Below are 17831 nucleotides of genomic sequence, written 5' to 3'. Positions count from 1 at the left end.
AATTAAAAAGCAGCTCTGATTTTAAATTATTACATTTGGCAGGTGATTACTTCATAATCAGGTCTAAATCTTCTTTCTGTTTTGACAACAATATTGAAGTGTAATCATTGGTTACTGAGAGTAACTTGTGTTTCTAACTTTGACATTGTTTGAGACTATTTTTAGCTTTTGTTTTTAAAGAGAATTATTTTGTGTAATAGTCATGACAGAAGCCAGCTACAACCTGGAAATAGTTAATTAAAGCAGTCTTTATTTAACATTGAATCAGGTCCTTAGAACAGGGAATGTCTTTGCTTGTCTTGTACAGCCCAAGAATCATACTCGGCCCTTCATTTCCTAATATTTGAATTGGTCAGAACATTTAAAATTAAACATAGTGAACTGATTCTGATTTCTCTAACTCTGGATTTACACCCCAGTGTAATTCCACTGATTTCAGTGCTGTTATAGCTAACTTAGCCCAATGTGAGTGAGGTCAGGCCCAGCGTTTGCATTCAGTAAACGAAAACCCAATAAAACCTTTATCCTTTTGCACAGTTTTTAAGCAGTGTGCACACAAGACTGTTTTTGGGTTTGAGGAGATGGGCAAAGGGGGAAGAGATAGGGTAGAAAAAACAGAGGCAGAGTTGGCTGTAGTAGTTTTGAGCTGGCCTGCAAAACAATTTTTTTTGTCATGCCTCCCACTTAAATCTTTTTGACTCCTGTCCTGTAGGATCTCACCACTATCCACAGGGCTAGCGTGGGGACTTTAGAAGCAGGGTGGTTAATGAAATGATCTTTGGAATACATCCCAAGCTTAAGTGACTCATTTATGTAGAAGTGTGTGGGCAGAGATCTTTAGGTGCTTCCTGCTGCGGAAATGTGTATTTGTGGTTTGTTCCTTTCAGCATTGATGATCATCACATTGGTCAACAGCGCTGTACATTTTAAGGCTAAAGGGCTTGAAACTTAACTCTCTTCCTTGCCTCCCCAATGAAAGCTGAAATTCCCGTATAACTTTCTAGTTCTCCCCCAGATCAGTGGGTCTATAGTGGAGTCTTTGCAAGGGCAAAGGCCCACTCTAGTAAAAGACAAAAGCCTCTGGACCAAATCTGGATTTTTGACTACTGTATTCCAGATTTCTTCGACACAAGGGAACTCATATGCAAGGTGTTTAGTCCCTCAGGGCAATTAATTCTTTGTATACTGGCTATTCCCCCAGATGTTTATTAGGCAATATTTTGGTGAATAAAATATAATACTCAAAATTCACAGTTCAGATTGAAGATATACAGAAACAGATGATAGGGCCAGATCTTCTGCTGCTATAAATCAGTGTAGCTCCACTGATTATGTATAGAGGGTACTTACCCACATGTGATATATGAATGAGGTTCTGTTCTTCACTTTAGCGAAGGTCTACACAACAATAGCTGTCTCCACGGAAACCCCCATGTGTGTATGTAGAGTGCTGAAGTGCACTGTCTGGAACATTTTATCACTGTCAGTTTCCAACATAAGATAGTGTTGGGTAGATCCAGGTGCAGTAGATCAGTTTAAAGTGTTTTCACTTAGCTAAACACCATTAAAAGCAAGTCAGGCTGGTACTCAAAACAATCAGCCCTTGGTAGGTGGGGAGGGAATCTTTATTTTTCTCCTGGAGCTGCCTTCTATGGGAGCTGCCTTAATATCTATTCATGATTTCCCATAATCTACCATTCACATGCATGTGTTAAATTGTTGTGTTGTAATGTTAAAGCTGTGAAATATTACAGGTTAATGGAAAAAGGATTTTAATTTTTACAGTCCTCCAAATTTTATTTTTTCTAATACTTTTGGCAGTTAATATTGGGCGGGAAAATATAATGTCCAGTTTCAGAATAATTATTTCTCTAAAGTGAAATTAGTACAATCTCGGTTATCCAGAATTCACCATTATCTTAAGCAGGGTCGTGTTCTCTGACACCTAATAATTACATAGAGAATTCCCTTTATTAGCCAAAACCTTGATTATCCAAAATTACTCAGTGCTTAAGAGCATGAAGAAGCCATCAATAAACTCTTACTGCTTATTCTTGCATTTCCTACAAGAGTATGGTGATGCTTTGGTGCCCTCTGCTGCTTTGCAAGAAGTATTTTTTGTTTTTAGTTTACATCATCTTTTGACTTTGACTTCAAATGTACTTTGCTTCCTACTCAAAAAGTCCATTACTGTGTGTATGTCCACACGCTCAAACACAGTACTGAACTTTTTGCATACATGGTGATGTGTTCTCATGTGTGAGATTGATATGGAGCTGTAAACTTTTAAATTTTATTATTTTCACGATTTTCTGTCAGAAGTTCAGTTTTCAGGTTTGAACTGGAAGAGGGAGAGATTGCTCGACCATAGGGCAAGCAGATTTCACACTCAAACCTCTAGGCTACTTTTAATATTTCTTCGTTATTAAAACCATGTTCATAGCAAGAACCATCTGCACAACACATTCCTTCTAGAGGCCCTGATTCAGCAGAGCACTTAAGCACATATTGAGACCACAGCCTGTCATGCTGACCAATATTCTATCTGTCTATCAGCCTGTCGTCTCTTATCTTATATTTTACATTGTAAGTTCCTTGTGGTAACGACCATCTTTTTGTCCTATGTTTGTGTAGCATCTAGCATAGTGGGCCTTGGCCAAGTCATTGATGAAAATATTGACTAGTATCTGTCCTGGGTCAGTACTGTTCAATATTTTCATTAATTACTTGGATAATGGAGTGGAGAGTATGCTTATAAAATTTGTGGGGGACTCCAAGCTGGGAGGGACTTTGAAGGGCAGGATTCAAATTCAAAATGATCTTGGCAAATTGGTCTGAAATCAGCAAGATGAAATTCTGGGATGTATTAACAGGAGTGTTGTATGTAAGACGCTGGAGGTAATTGTCCCACTCTGCTCTGCAGTGGTGAGCCCTCAGCTGGAGTGCTATGTAAATGGGAGAAAGTTTAGAAACCTTGACCTGTGAGGAAAGGCTAATAAAAACTGGGCATGTTTAGTCTTGAGAAAATAAAAGTGAGAGGGGAACTGATCAGTGTTAACATATATTCAGGGCTATTATAAAGAGGACTGTGTGCAATTGTTCCCCACCTCCACTGATGGTAGGCCAAGAGGTAACAGGCTTAATCTGCAGCAAGGAAGATTTAGGTTAGATCCTTTTAAAGTATAAGGGTAGTTAAGCACTGGAATAGGCTTCCAAGGGAGATTATGGAATCCTCGTCATCCAGTGTTTCTCAAACTGGGGTCCCATCCCGAAAGGGAGTCGCAAGTCTTTTGTAAGGAGGTTGCAGTATTGCCACCCTTACGTCTGCACTGTTGCTGGTGGTGGCGCTGCCTGGAGAGCTAGATGGCATGGGGGGGGGGCATCACAGCCTGAAATATTTTCAAAGAGGGTCCCAACAAAAAAAGTTTGAGAACCCCTGACAAACAGCTCCCTAAAAGTGTGGGGGGAGCTACCAGCGCCTGAATCCCCCCGCATCTTCTCCCTGAGCCCCTACCCGGGTGCTGCCTCTGCTCCACCAAGACCCTGCCTCCCACTCGTTCCTCTCTTCCCCTTCTCTCCCCCCCCTCACCCCCGTTGCTCACCCTTGTGGCTGGTAAAAAGTGATGGGGCCATGGTCCTCTGGCACCCCCTGTTCCAGCATCCCTGCTTAAATACCTTTACTGAATTGGAGCCTAGCTGACTGTGAGTGTGGTGTGGTAAGTCTCTCATTCATGGTGACTTTGTGAATTACAGTAATTCACAGATTCTGTGAATTACTTCCTCTTGTTTAACAGGGGCGGTGTTTGTTTGCCAGTGGCAGTCCGTTCGAGCATGTGGTTTTGAAAGATGGACGATCCTTCAGACCAGGCCAGGGAAATAATGCCTATATTTTTCCAGGTAGTATCGAGAATTCTGTTCTTCCACTTTAAGATTAGATTATTTCAGAGTTATTACTAATACTGCAGCATTGCCTAGAGACTTCAGTCAGGACTGGGGCTATGTTGTTCAGACACACAGTAAGACACCCTGAAGAGCTTAGTCTAGTTTGAGACAAGACTTAATGAGTACAATAATTAATTAATGGAGGCTGTTAAGGATATGTGATATGACAAGGATGAGTGATCAGAATATATGGTGACATAGGCTGTCTGTGTGCACAATTAGCAGGTTTCAGTTTGATTACTTTTTAGAAATATGAATAACAAAGGCATATTATTGAAGACATTGCTTCCTTATGGCCACCTGCTAAAGTGTTTATTGTTTCTTGGCGTGGGGGGGGGCTTCCATGAAGATGCCGTTCTTTTAATTACTTTTGCACAGATAATAGTCATCATCGGATAATTTTTTTAAAACAAAACCTGTATTCCCCCCCAAAGTTGCACATTCTGGTATGTTCCTAGGACACCAGTAACTAGTCTTAAGAACTTGTGTTTTAACATTCAACTAAAGTGAAGGTATGAACCAAGAGTTCTGCTCATTAACCAAAAAAAATCCAGCGCAGCACTTGAGTGTTCCACCATCTGTCTATGCTTATGTAGCAAAATTAGCACTTCTCTCTCTCCTTTGCTGTGAATCTATTGGCACTTAACAGAGGAGGTTAAAAAAAATCATATTCATTAATCTGAAACACTTTTTTATGGTTGTCTGCATTTTTTACACCCTGTCAACGATGGGGCTGCACATTAAAAATGATTTTATCATAATATTATCAATAATTGTATTATAGGGGTGGCTCTGGCTGTAATCCTCAGCGGTGTTCGGCATATTAGTGATAAGGTCTTCCTTGAGGCTGCAAAGGTATGTGTTCAAACATAGATTATGGCTTCTGAAAGGCGAAGTCAGTCCCTTTGACAGGATGGGCTGAGTTGGACTGATGAAAAATTTTCCACTGAAATGGTTTTTCAGTAGAAAACTGGGTTTTGATTATCAATATTTTTGGGGGAAATGTCTGCTCATGACAAAAATGTTATTTTTTTGTCCAAAAATAGAGTATCTGAAATATGAAATATTTCAATTTGCAAATACAGCTACAGTGCCTCATGGAAATTGTAGTTTGGTTATCTTGTGTTCCCATTCTCCTCCATGGACTGTGCTCTCTGGCTGGACTACCTCTCTTGTGATGCACCATAGCCAGGGATTCTGATGATGCACCACCTCCCTTCTCCAAAAGAGGAGACCGTGGTGCATCATGGGAGTTCAATGAGGGAGCTTGGCCCCTGGAGGAGAATGGACACATGGGGCACTGCAGCAGCATTTCCAAATCAAAATATTTTACATTTTTGGCCAAAATATTTTGGTTCTCAAATTTCCAACAAAAAAATTAAATTTTCCACAAAGGTAGGGAAGAACCCCATTTATTGACCAGCTCTAGGGCTGATGTTCTTTTATCTCCCTACATTCCCATATGTAGTCCAACTCTATGGACTTGATTCACCAGCAGGAGCCTCTGCACTTTAGGGGGGAAAAATGATACATAAGATGGCTGGATGATGTTACCGGGAGAATTTGTAGCCAGGGCTTTTTAGGGATGCCCAAGGGGAGAGTAGCTACAAGACAGAACAAAGGTAGAAAGGAAAAAAGTCTTAAACCCTGAAATACAGTGTGTGTGGTTTTTATTGTGTGTTTTTTCTTTTTTATTGCAAACATAGGAACAAAGGGGCTCTGTCTAATCTTTGTTGTCATTTCTGTTTTGTTCTTTCATTACATTCTGCCGCTTCTTTTGTCTGTTTTTCCATCTCCCCCTCTCCTTTTTATATTTACGTATTTATGTTGTTTTATTTTGATGTGAGTGGAATGATGGGATCCATCATTTTGTGTGCCCACGTTAAATGGGCCAACCCTGCAGTGCAGTGGCTCCCTTGTAATTTACCTATTTACTGTCATTAACATTGAGATGTTGACACTTCAGCAAAGAAACATCTGACTTCAGCTGAGATGCTAAAAAATCTTAATAATAATAACAACAACAATAATAATAATAAGGGAGAGGCTTGTTGCTTTGTACACAGATTGCAGCATGCATCTTTATAGTAATTTTTGAGGCTTTGACTGACTTATACCAAGCACTTTTATATGCATTCCAGGTAAACTGTCCAGTAAGAACTCTCAAACACATTCCTCTGTTTGCAGCTTAGTGATGCATTGCCTCCTGAGAGGGGTCAATAAATTGCTAATATTTGTTTTTTATACAGGCATTGACAGACCAGTTGACTAATGAGGAACTTGCCCAAGGAAGGCTTTATCCACCACTGTCCAACATCAAAGAAGTTTCTATTTACATTGCTGTTAAAGTAAGTCGATAGTATGCTAAAAGATACACTGTATATTATATAAACTTCCCAAGCTCTGTAGCATGATATTTGGGACAAAAAAGAACAAACTAGCGTTCAGGCTGTTGATAAAACTGCAAAGTACTACACTTAGGAAGGAAAAATCAACTGCATAAATATAAAATGGGGAATAGGTGACTAGGCAGCAGTATTGCTGAAAAGGATCTAGGGGTTATGGAGGATCACAAATTGAATATGAGCCAACAATGTGGGGCTGTTGCAAAAAATGTCTTTCTGGAATATAGTAACAGGAGTATTGTATGTGAGACATAAGAGGTAGTTGTCCCACTCTTCTCTGCACTGGTGAGGCCTCAGCTGGAGTTTTATGCCAGTTTTGAGCATTGCACTTTTAAAAAAATGTTAACAAATTAGAGTCCAGAAGAGAGCAACAGAATAAGAGGTTAAGAAAACCTGGCCTGTGAGAAAAGGTCGAAAGAAGTGAGAAGGCTGCGTGGGGGCCTGGTAAGTCTTCAAATATGTAACAGATTGTTATAATAAGGACAGTGATCAATGGTTCTTTACATCCATCGAGGATAGGACACAAAGCAGTCAGCTTAGTTTGCAGCACATGAGAGTTAGTTTAGATTGCATATTAGCAAAAACTTCTAATTATAAGGACAGTACAGCAATGGAACAGGTTGTCTAAGGAGATTGTGGAATCCCCAAGAGTACTGGTTTTTAAGACAGGTTAGACAAACACTTCTCAGGGGTGGCTTAAGTATACTTAATCCTGTCCAGAGCAGTGTGATGAGAAAAGTCCTCTTGAGGTCCTTGCTAGCCCTACATTTTTATGATTCTGTTATAATAAAGGAGATTTGTAAAATATTAGTTTATTTATATGCTGGTAATGATCACTAGTCAAAACTTTGTTCCTTTGATTTCATTGATATCATTCCAGTTCTAGGTCCCTTAAAAGGTTCTGGTCCTTATTCTAGTCCTTTTAGGACTTTAGAAATGTTTCTTCCTCTAGCATAACCTATTGTAGTTCTGCCCATAAGGGATTCTCAAGCTTTTGAAGCCCAGATTTGAACTCATGGGAACAGAGTAGTCTCGGTCAAGGGCCACCAGCTATGGAATTCAATGACTCCAGAAGTCAAAATGAGCCCTAGTCATACACCCTTTAGGTCATATTGCAGGATTTTCTTTCAGCATGCCTTTGCCTGACTTATGAGTTGCAGAATGGTCCCATAAGTAACTGGCTTTAATTTGAGACAAGGACGATAGTTTGTCATTCTCCTAGGTGGTGGTGATGCTTTGAGTCAGAGGGGTACCCGTGTTAGTCTGGATCTGTAAAAGCAGCAAAGAGTACTGTGGCATCTTATAGACTAACAGACGTTTTGGAGCATGAGCTATGGTGGGTGAATACCCACTTCGTCGGACGCATGCGTTTTGGAGCATGAGCTTTCATGGGTGAATACCCACTTTGTTGGATGCATGACATCACAAAAGCTCATGCTCCAGAATGTCTGTTAGTCTATAAGGTGCCATGGGACTATCTGATGCTTTATGTAGCTTGTGGCTTCATGGGTGCCCCAGAAGTATGCATAATGTACTTTATCTGAATGTTAGATTTTGCTGTATGGCTGCATTCAAAGTGTGTGTTCCTACCTCAGCTGAAAGGATGCATAGGAAAAATACTTGATTATTGTGTATCAAACCTTCTTTAGAACTGTTAATTCCACTGCATAAGATGTCAAAAGTATCCTAGTAATCTTTTTAGTATATAAGATCTTCTGGAATCGCTAATATGAGAGAGAGAGAATAAAAGTGCCACTTCTTGTATTAAAAAAACAAATGCATTCTCCACTTTGAAAAGAACAGAGGTACTAAGGGCCAAATCCTTCCCTTGTCTGCACTTCCCTAGAGAGCAGGGATAGTGGCATATGCATTTTGTGCTCCTCAAATTTTCCTCACCAGGCCACGCGTTCAAGGGAGGGATCCAAGATGGGTGAAGCATTCTGCTGCCTTCCAGAAGTAGAGTGCACCCCAGACATGCACATTGCACATCCTGCAGGTCCGTAGCATATACACAAACAATCTGGGGAGCTGGCCATTACCTTTTGGCTGCCAACCATGCCTTCTTAGGGACTTCGAGCACCAGCCAACCTAAGCCAGGCCCCCTTTTACACTCTTGTGAGCACTAGAGTGAGATCCTGCCCTTTTCCTTGCATGGGGATACTTGTAATAATGAGAGGTAAAAAAGCAATCAGGAGTGTGGTTTTTATTTGACACTATCTACTACCCTCGACTAATCCTTTTTTAATACAACTCATTTCACTAGCTTAGCTGAAGATCTCTTCTGTTTTCCTAGTATATCATCCAAAAAAAGTATTAACGGGCACAAACTGTAGATTGATTTAACTTTTCAGGTTATGGAATTTATGTACGCAAACAACATGGCTTTCCATTACCCTGAACCTGCAGACAAGAAACAATATATACTATCAAAGGTTTGGAGCTACGAATACGAATCCTTCATGCCAGATGTGTATGACTGGCCTGTGTCTACGGCAAAGCCATCTGAAATGCACTGACATACAAAAGATCGCACTCCTCAGGTGCTGTCTTCTACTCTGCAGGGAATCCTTTTCAGACTAATTTACGATAATGACTTTTGCAACTTGTAACTTATTTTCCCTCATTTTGTTGTCTCCACTCCACCCCTTCATTTTTCTGCGTGACTGATTTTTCCCATAAGAATCTGATCAGCTATACTGGTGATGGCTCACATCACATGAATGGTATAGCTGTCCAAAATTAATTTAAATGACAGTAATGTTGTAACTCAAGTTTAGAGCCCTCCTCACATCAGAGAATTTTTAAATGGTATTTTAGCCATAGACAAATGATAATGAACTGTATTTGCCGTCTCATCATTGCTGATTGCCAGGATATTTGCTTTTGTTTTTTAATAATAAGTCTTCTGTCTAATTTCTTCATTGTCATCACAAACAATTAATTGTGGCATCACAGAAAGAATCTGTCAAGAAAAAAGGCCAGATGTATCCAAATGGAAGATTCTGTTCCGTCTGCAGAACAAAGCTACATGTGTCCAAGTTTCCATGCTTCATTCAGCCACTCTGTTCTGTGGTCTTGCTTTGGAAATTCTTGGCTGTAGGGAGACCACTGTTGTGTGCACATTTGAAATTTGCAACAATATTTGTACTCTACGGTTTAATCATTGTATAGAATTTATTATTAGAAACAATTGTGAATTAGTTTGAAAAAAGTTATTCTTGAAAAGTTTGAAAATAATCACATTATAGTGGGGGGGGGTTATGTAAGCAAAAGAAAGTAAATTTTGCCTATTATTCTACTTTTTGAGATGCAGTTTATAAAGCAGTCTACAGAATCCTTCATAGTGAGTTGTGAAAGCTACGGGTGGTTCAGTTTAGCTGCAGAACTCAGAAATTATCTGCCAAAAGATTTTGGTTTGATTTGTTTTCTTTTTAAGGTTCTGTTACTTTTAAGCAAACCTCTCAGCATTGTGTTCTTCCTAGAACTTACATCCTTTGTTTTCACATGAGGAGTGTGTAGAGCCGACCCATCACTGATCAGAAGTGACTCCAAAACAGATCTACTTGGTGCTTTGAACAAAGGTTATTTTCCCTCTTTTTTTTTTCTTCTGTTGCTGATAAAGCTGGAACAGTGGGTGCTGCAGGCAGCTGTTGATATGTGCACTTCCAGTGGTTTGATTGCATGTTTCCTACAGTTTTCACTTGATAAGACTCCCAGTAGTTCAGCGTGAATAGAAGACTCGAAAAGTCTGACTTTCAAAAGTTGTCAGTCGGTCCCTTGTTCCTCTTCATGCCACAGAATGTGACTTTAATTTCTATCAAGTTACTCCATATGAAATCAGAAGTTGTGGCCAGATCATTGCTAGGTTAGTTCTTTTTTTTTCCTCATTGATTCATTCAGGGTTAGCCTCCTGTTGCATTGAAGGCCCTGAATTTGATGTGGGTATTATTGTTTGGGTTCCTTCTCATTTCCCTCCCATCTACTGTCTGAGTGAAATCCAGTTCTCTACATTAGTAGACACAGAATTTGGTTATTGCTGGTTGTCTGTGACTTTGTTAAAACCATCCCCTAAGAGCAGGGGTAACATAAAACTAGACAAAGGGAACCGCATGCTTTACTGGAGTTTTGCTGTGTCAAGAACCAAGGCAGAAATAAATAGCTCTTCTGGCTGAACTGACAGGCTAGAAGCCAAGATCCAGATACATGAATAAATTTATCCATGGCAAATGTATGCACAGCAGGAAGCGCAGGCACCATGCCCCCTTGAAGAGGGTGCAGAGCTCCCCTTCCTTTTATTGCTTACTCTGTTGTGATTTTAAAACATGGATTGATTGTTTTAATCTTTTTAAGAGCAAAAGGTGAGAGGAAGAAAAGTAGAGTTTGCAGTAGATTTTCACTAGGTGATGAGAGAAGACTGCTTTTTCCAAATATCTCAGTGATGGAAAAATTACTTGACAATATACTGAGGCTTTGGTAAAACACAGAGTGTGGAGGTGGCTCTAAATTCTACATCACTGTGTTTGTGAATTATGAGGTATAAAATTTATATATCTATTAAAAAGACCAACACACACATGGTGGTTTTATAAATAATTCCTTTTCATCTATTTTTGCAGTGCTTTGTTTCTAGTGTAATTATAAGTTAATTTAAACTTGAATCTTATTCTGGGATCAGTATTTATTTAGTACAGAAAATAACTACCAGGTCTTTTGAAAACTCAAATCTCACCAAAGCATGAATTGAGAATTAGTTATTTGTGTGTAACTGTATTAAAGTAAACATGCAACAAACATTTCCTCACTCCTTCCAGTGAAAATGTGAATTTAACAAAGAACAAAATAAGCACTCCGTATGTTGCCCTCATGGCATGTGTTGAAGATGATTCTTCTGTATCCTGGGTCAGCAATGACTACAGAGATTGTGTGCTCAGCCACTGGGGGAAGGTTGTACCTTGTGACTAAATTGAAACATACATATTTCCATTTAGGGTTTTATTTCTCAGAAGAGCTGAGCAGCCACAATTCAAAGTCAATGGGAACTGTACGTACTCTGCACTTCTGAAAATTAGGCCCTTCCGTAGGCTGTAAGGATAGCAGCTGATACTGTCAGCCAAAACACAGAAAAAAAATTGGCAGGGACTTCCAATAAAGGTGTGGACCAGGTTTCCTGTTTTTGCAAAACATACTCTGTTATTTTCTTGCTGTACTCCATCTGTAGGAGCCAAGAGCATTACATTGCTCAGAAGTGACTTGTAGTGGCATTGACCAGTTGCGAATGTTTTTGAAACTTTGTTTGAGATACAAGAAGCCACTGAAAAGGAGAGGAGGGACTCCAGTCTGAGCCTGTCCCTGTCTATACTACATCTATAACTGAAATAGAAGATGTATTTAAAATACAGTTGTTCCCTGATCTGGGTACAGAATGCTTCAAAGTTCTAATGTATGTAGGATCTGACTGTCTCTGCAACTGGGTAAAGATCATAGAAGTCCAGGGTTTTAACTTAATTACTAGTAGACAGATCTCATCTAACTTGCAACTTGTGACTAGATTTTGTTGTTCAGTTATCACTGGATCACAACTAGGGTCTAAGAATTTACATGTAATTTACCACCGCTGTGTTTTCTGTTTGTGACAGAGGTACCAGCTCAGGTAATCCTACTTTGGATGCATGTCACTTTTCCTTTTTATTATTTTTAAATACATGCTGAAAAGGATGAGAGAGATTCCGTGCATTATCATATTTAATGAGTTCCTTCAAACTACCTAAGAGCATTAATTAAACTATTGAAAATTCACTGATCTGTAATCTGGAAAGGAAACCCGATAGAGTTCAGCTTCATATTTTAACATAATTCTGATTTTGCTTTGCAGCCACTATCAAAGGTAGTTATACACATTTATCAATAAAGGAAATGATCTTAATCCAAAGAAAATAAAATTGTATTGCTGGTGTTGCATTCTGTAGAACCGAATGGTGCAGAATAGGCATATAGGTGTCTTTAAAAATCATTTGCTAAGGGCCTGATCCTGTCCTCAATCTGCACATGCTCCCAGTGACTTGTGCACACAGAACAAATGCTTTAACTCTCCTCCACTCCCTGTTCTATACAGTGCTGAGCACTTCTGACAAGGGGCTGGGAAACATCTAACTAGTGAATAATTATTGAATGAACATACAAAAACAGATCCAGACTTTAATGCCAAACCAGTAGCATCTCCAGCTGAATGCTGTTGTAACATGCCTCTGGTAGAAGAGTCATCTGTCTGTAGCTATGTATTTGTCCATCTTGACCTATCTAGGTACTTCTACTGTTCATGTCTCCATAATATCTCAGTGCTTACAAATGGGCAGGATGGCACATATGGGACCACCCCAGCATGCTATAGGCCTCTTCTTGCTGCTGCTACCTTCTGAAGCACAGTGTTTGGTGCTGATGGAGCCTAGTAGTGCTTATTCTGGAGGGATATGTTTTAGTATCTTCTGATGCAGTGGATCAGAGCTGGAACTCATTTAAAACCTCTGTTCATGGCAGCTGTTTTGACTTGCTAGCAGTCCAAAGCCTATGCACATATATAAGCACTGGAGGAAATTTAGCATACTGTGTACAAATATCTTTACATGCAGTTCTGTTCTGAAAAATGACTAAGAATGGCCTCATGAGGTTCCATATTTATCTCTCTGACACCAGAACAAATGTGCTCAGCGTACAGGTAGAAAGTTGTTTTTTCTAACTACCAGCCCTTGCACACACAGCCTGGGAGCTTTGAGTAATCTATTCTTGTGCATGATCTTCTATGCTGATAAAGTGTCTGCTGGGAGAATTGTGTTTTCACGTACAACTGTGAACTCACATTGCCTTCAACAGGCTTGAACAGGTGTGGCTGACTGGAATTTTGTACCAGTTGTGTTGCTGATACATAAAATGGAATAGAATCCAGCTCATTTTCTCCTAGCTCCATTGGCTGTGGTGGACCAGCAGGCACAAAGACCATTACAAAAATTAAAAGTTCCTATTCTGAGTCAAATCTGCTGAACATACACAGGGACTGGATTTGATGAGTAAGAAAATGTCATTTTTACATTCAACAAAAGTTTCAGACTTTAGTGGGAGCTGCATGTCTCCAGCACCTTTAAAATCAGGCCTGAGGTGTCCAAAGTTGTGTACCCAAACATTCAGAGACACAAAATAGTGAACATTTCTGAAAATTTCAGACTAGAAATGCACTTTAAGGAGCAATTTTTATGAGTCTGGATGACTGTAGAGTGCACTTTGGGAATGAGAAATGTCCCTTCCATTTTAGTTTTGAGGGAACGGGGAGAAGTCTCGATTACATTGGAAACTATGTTCTTAAAAACCGATCAGTAAACTTAACTGAGGCAGTTAAAATATTTTACATTAAAAGATCTAAGCAAACTCAGCAGGTCTTATTTATCCTTACTGAAGCAAAACTCACATGGACTTCAATAAGGAGTTTTACCTGCATAACCTTCCTGATTTTCCTGGTTGTTAGAGCTTGATTCTGCACAACAGAAGTCGGAGTTTTATCATTGCCTTCAGTGGGAGCAGGGATCAAGGCCTCTCATGGGGTACAGCTCATTGTGTTATATAGGCACTCAATCGTTTTTTCAGAATTTGGCTCATCTGTCCTTAAAGAAATTACTCTATAACAAAAATGGAAATCAAAATTACTCTCCAGACTAGGGTTCTCTTAGATTTGGGTTTTCCCACACATGACCTCTTTTTTTTGGTCCACCGATCTCCATCCGGGCAGATTTTTGAAATGTGAACAAATGTCCTGTGATTTTTTCCTTGCTCGTCCTTTTTTCAACAAAAATTCTGGTAGAACTGCAGTTGTTGGTGTGCCCTAATACTGGCATGCATGTTTACTGGTTTGCCACACTTCTGTGCTGCTGGTGGTGCAACGCTGCCTTCAGAGCTGGGCAGCCGGAGAGCGGTGACTGCTGTTTGAGTGCCTAGCTCTGAAGGCAGTGCTGCCACCAGCAGCAGCATAGAAGTAAAGGTGGCATGTTACTGACTGAGTCGCTGAAAGAGATCCTGCTTGTACAGTACAACTTCAGGCATACATCTTGCAAAGACTTTCATGGCACAACAGGAAGAAGGCAGTAGAAAACGACTGACAGCATGTAAAAAGGTGCATTTAAATTTGATTTACATTTATTTTTGAGGCCATTACACTTGTTTATAAATGTTAGAGATTCAAAGTAAAAAGAAACTGTAGTCTCCTTCCCCTGGCAGTGTCCTCTATTTGGGAACTTTAAATATGGTAACCCTGCTCCAGACTACACACAGTAGATCAGCCTGCTTTTCTGGAACAAAATAAATGGCAAAATTAATGGTGGTTTATTTCAAACATGCTGTAAAGATATCGCTCTATATTGGGAATGCTTGTGTGAACAATTCTAGTCTAGATAAAGGGACTCTTTAGGATGTCAAATTCAATCTAGGATTTGATTTATTTCAGGAGGGTCGGGGTCTGCTGAAACAAAAGTTGTGTTGAAATGTGAATTGTTCCTTTTTTTCTCCTTTTATAATATTGTACCTGTCCTGGGATGTGTGTTTTGGTCTTATATTTTCTTAGTAAAACGCATTTTCCTTTGCCCAAATTATGCTTGATTCTGTTTTATTCTTAAAATAATGTATCTGCTCAATATATAGTACTTTCCAAAAGTGATACTAAATTGCTTGAGAGAATCTTGCATTTTTACTCTGTTCTAATGGATTTCAGTGCCAATGTAAGTGAGCGACTACTAATGTCCTACAGCAGGTCCTGTGCAAGTATCCCCCATACAGCTATGTCAATGCCCCTCAGTCCTGACCTACAATATTTTTTATTCCAGGCCTTAAAGTAAGCAGTTAATGTTTGACCTCAAATATATTCCTGCAGGCATACCTGATCTCCTACACACTTTCTAGTTGTAGATCTCAAAGAACGTTATAAAGGCAGTCAGTATCGTTATACCCACTTTGCAGATGGGAAAACTGAGGCACAAGAGAGGTGACTTGCCCAAGGTCATCCAGCAGGTCAGTGGCAGAGCCAGGAATAGACTCAAAGTCTCTTGAATCTGGTCCAGGGCTCTGATTGCTAGGCCAGGATTAATTTGTTATTACAACCCCTTGCTGCTCAGAAGTTCTGGTGACAGTTACAGTTATGTTGCTATACCTACAGCTGCAGAATTCTGCAACATCTGAATCCTAAGATTAGGAGAAAGGACTTCACTGCGGAATTAAATTCAATAAAAGTTAAAAGCTGTAAGATCTTCACAGTTTAAAAACAGTTTACAGAGGTAAAAGCCTTTGTGAGCTTTCCTCAGAAAAGAACATAAAAATCCAGACTGTGTAGATATGTACAATCAATACTCTGCTTTCAATATACAGTAACAAAACTGTCATCAAGATTCACACAACTGAAAGGTCAGATCTACAGCAGACTCTGCAGGATAACCATATGTAAGAAGGAATCCTTTTAAACATGGGAAGAGAGACCCTAAGGAAAATTGAGGCAGCTTAAAATTTTATGGACCAACTTCTGTAGTTCTGTTCCACTAAAGCAAATAAGAGGACAGAGTTCTATTAGGACCAACTCCTGATCCCCTGTGCAAAGCCGAAGTAACCAGATGAGGCACCCAATATGTAGAGGGGCATGGAATGGAGTGGTAGGATGCTCAACTTGTAGCCGATCTTAAAGGGCTAATATACAGAATCTTATTAGCCATCAGCTGTGGAATCATTCAGGCCTCCTTTCACATGAGGCTCCATGTAGTCCAAATGTGCCATCGTGGAACTCTGTGTGATAGTTTTGAGGGGTAGAGTCCAGTGTAGCCTCTCTGCAGCCTTAGTTTTCTTTCTCTTCCTTGTATCCCCAGACTTGCAGTAGACTTCCTGTCTTCTATTTCTTTCTGGGCTTTCTTACTTTCAGAAGTAGTATGGGGCAGGATGACCTCCACTCAGGTTTTTTTTTTTTTTTTTTTTACACAATTGCTTACTAATAGGTCATTCTCCTTTCCTTCCTTCCATCTCAGAGAATCACTTTCCATATAGTGGTTATAGAATAAAAACAGAGTTTGGGTTTTTGACACTTTCCCAAATATATAATCTTTTTATTATTATTGATTAATATGCCTGATGCTTTTCTCACAGACTACACAGTCCCTACCCCAATAAGCTTTAGTATAACCAACATAGAGGGATTCAGACATAAAAGGCACAGAGGTTGAGTGTCCAGTAATTTTAAAATATTGTCTAGTTGGGTTATCATAGAAAGACTGAACAGCAGAAGTGTATTTTATGGGGAATTGGAATAAAAAACAGGAGTGTACAAAGACACAATGAGGGTAAGAAACAACATAGATGAAGGCATAAATATCCAAGGGGAAGGAGAAGCTAGATTAATACTTTGTACCTTCTATAATGCCTTCCAACAGAGTGTTTTCATGGGATTTATAAGGATTAGATCCTTGTAGTCAGAGGTGCTGAACATGCACAGTTAACTTAAGTTGGAGCTGCAGGTGTCCTGTACCTCTGAAAATCCTGTGAATTATAGAACTATTAACCTTATTGTACAACCAGGGTGTAATAAGATGAGGCCCTGAGACATAAACCCTTGGTATCAGAGGCCTGGTATGAGGCCTGAGGCCTGAACTGAAGTAATGGTCAAGATATTGCTAACATAAAGCAAAGTTAGGCTGTGAGCCAGAGGCAGGCCCTGCTCACAGAAGTTGGCAAGAGTGTATACACATGTAAATACTAATAAGATGAATGTATGCCAGGACGGCACCCACACAGATAACAAGGAACAGGCAGACCCAGTCTTAAGACAGTATAAAAGGACAATATGATGTTTAGACAATATGATGAATAGACAGTATGATGGATAGACTTATTTGTTCGAACCAATCTGCACCATGAGAAAGGCAACACCGTAATGCATAGAGGGGCTGTACCTCAGTGCGTTCAATGATGCAAAACCTGTCTGTACCTATGTATACGAAAACATCCCTGAGTGGATGTCTTTGACCTAGGGGGCAGTGGCAAATCCCGCCACTGACTGAGCTGGTCCATTGTCAGGGGGCACATATTCATAGTATGTCCTGTAGAGTCAGCGGGAAACTATTACTGTGCTTCGTTTAACAATAAACCTGGCGGGGTGCCTTCGTACCTTATTAGAGTCTGTAGTCATTGGGTGGTTTGCTCGAGATCTGCTGTGCCAGCGATCTGTGCAGAGCTGGGACAGCACACAGGGAGAACACACACACATGCAGCTGACTGTTATCATCATTGAATAGAGCAGAGCACCACACCAATGGCGTATGACAACACAGGGAAACAGAAGCAGAGAGAGTTGAAGGGGTTTGTCCCAGGCTACTTAGTATGTTTGTGGTGCAGCAGAGAATAGAATGTTGATCTTGTTGTGTGCTTGAACTACATAATAATTCTTCCCGGATCAGTTACAGGATGGAAGCA

At 39.9% G+C, this 17831-nt stretch overlaps 1 protein-coding gene across 2 annotated transcripts in view; it reads left to right on the top strand.

Moving 5' to 3' along the window:
• The window catches only part of ME2 (malic enzyme 2), a 45995-nt gene extending 34670 nt beyond the window's left edge, over positions 1–11325 (top strand). For both annotated transcript variants that reach the window (XM_030566759.1, XM_030566760.1), the window contains 4 exons: positions 3795–3897; positions 4727–4797; positions 6192–6290; positions 8699–11325. In XM_030566759.1, coding sequence (XP_030422619.1) covers positions 3795–3897; positions 4727–4797; positions 6192–6290; positions 8699–8863 — 438 coding nt within the window. In that variant the 3' untranslated portion in view covers positions 8864–11325. The remainder of the gene's footprint in view (positions 1–3794; positions 3898–4726; positions 4798–6191; positions 6291–8698) is intronic.
• Positions 11326–17831: the final 6506 nt, after the last annotated feature.

This window comes from Gopherus evgoodei, chromosome 6, assembly GCF_007399415.2.
Source record: "Gopherus evgoodei ecotype Sinaloan lineage chromosome 6, rGopEvg1_v1.p, whole genome shotgun sequence".
Lineage (NCBI taxonomy): Eukaryota > Metazoa > Chordata > Testudines > Testudinidae > Gopherus > Gopherus evgoodei.
Note: the sequence above shows the minus strand (reverse complement) of the source record. Positions and strands in the feature narration are given on the sequence as shown.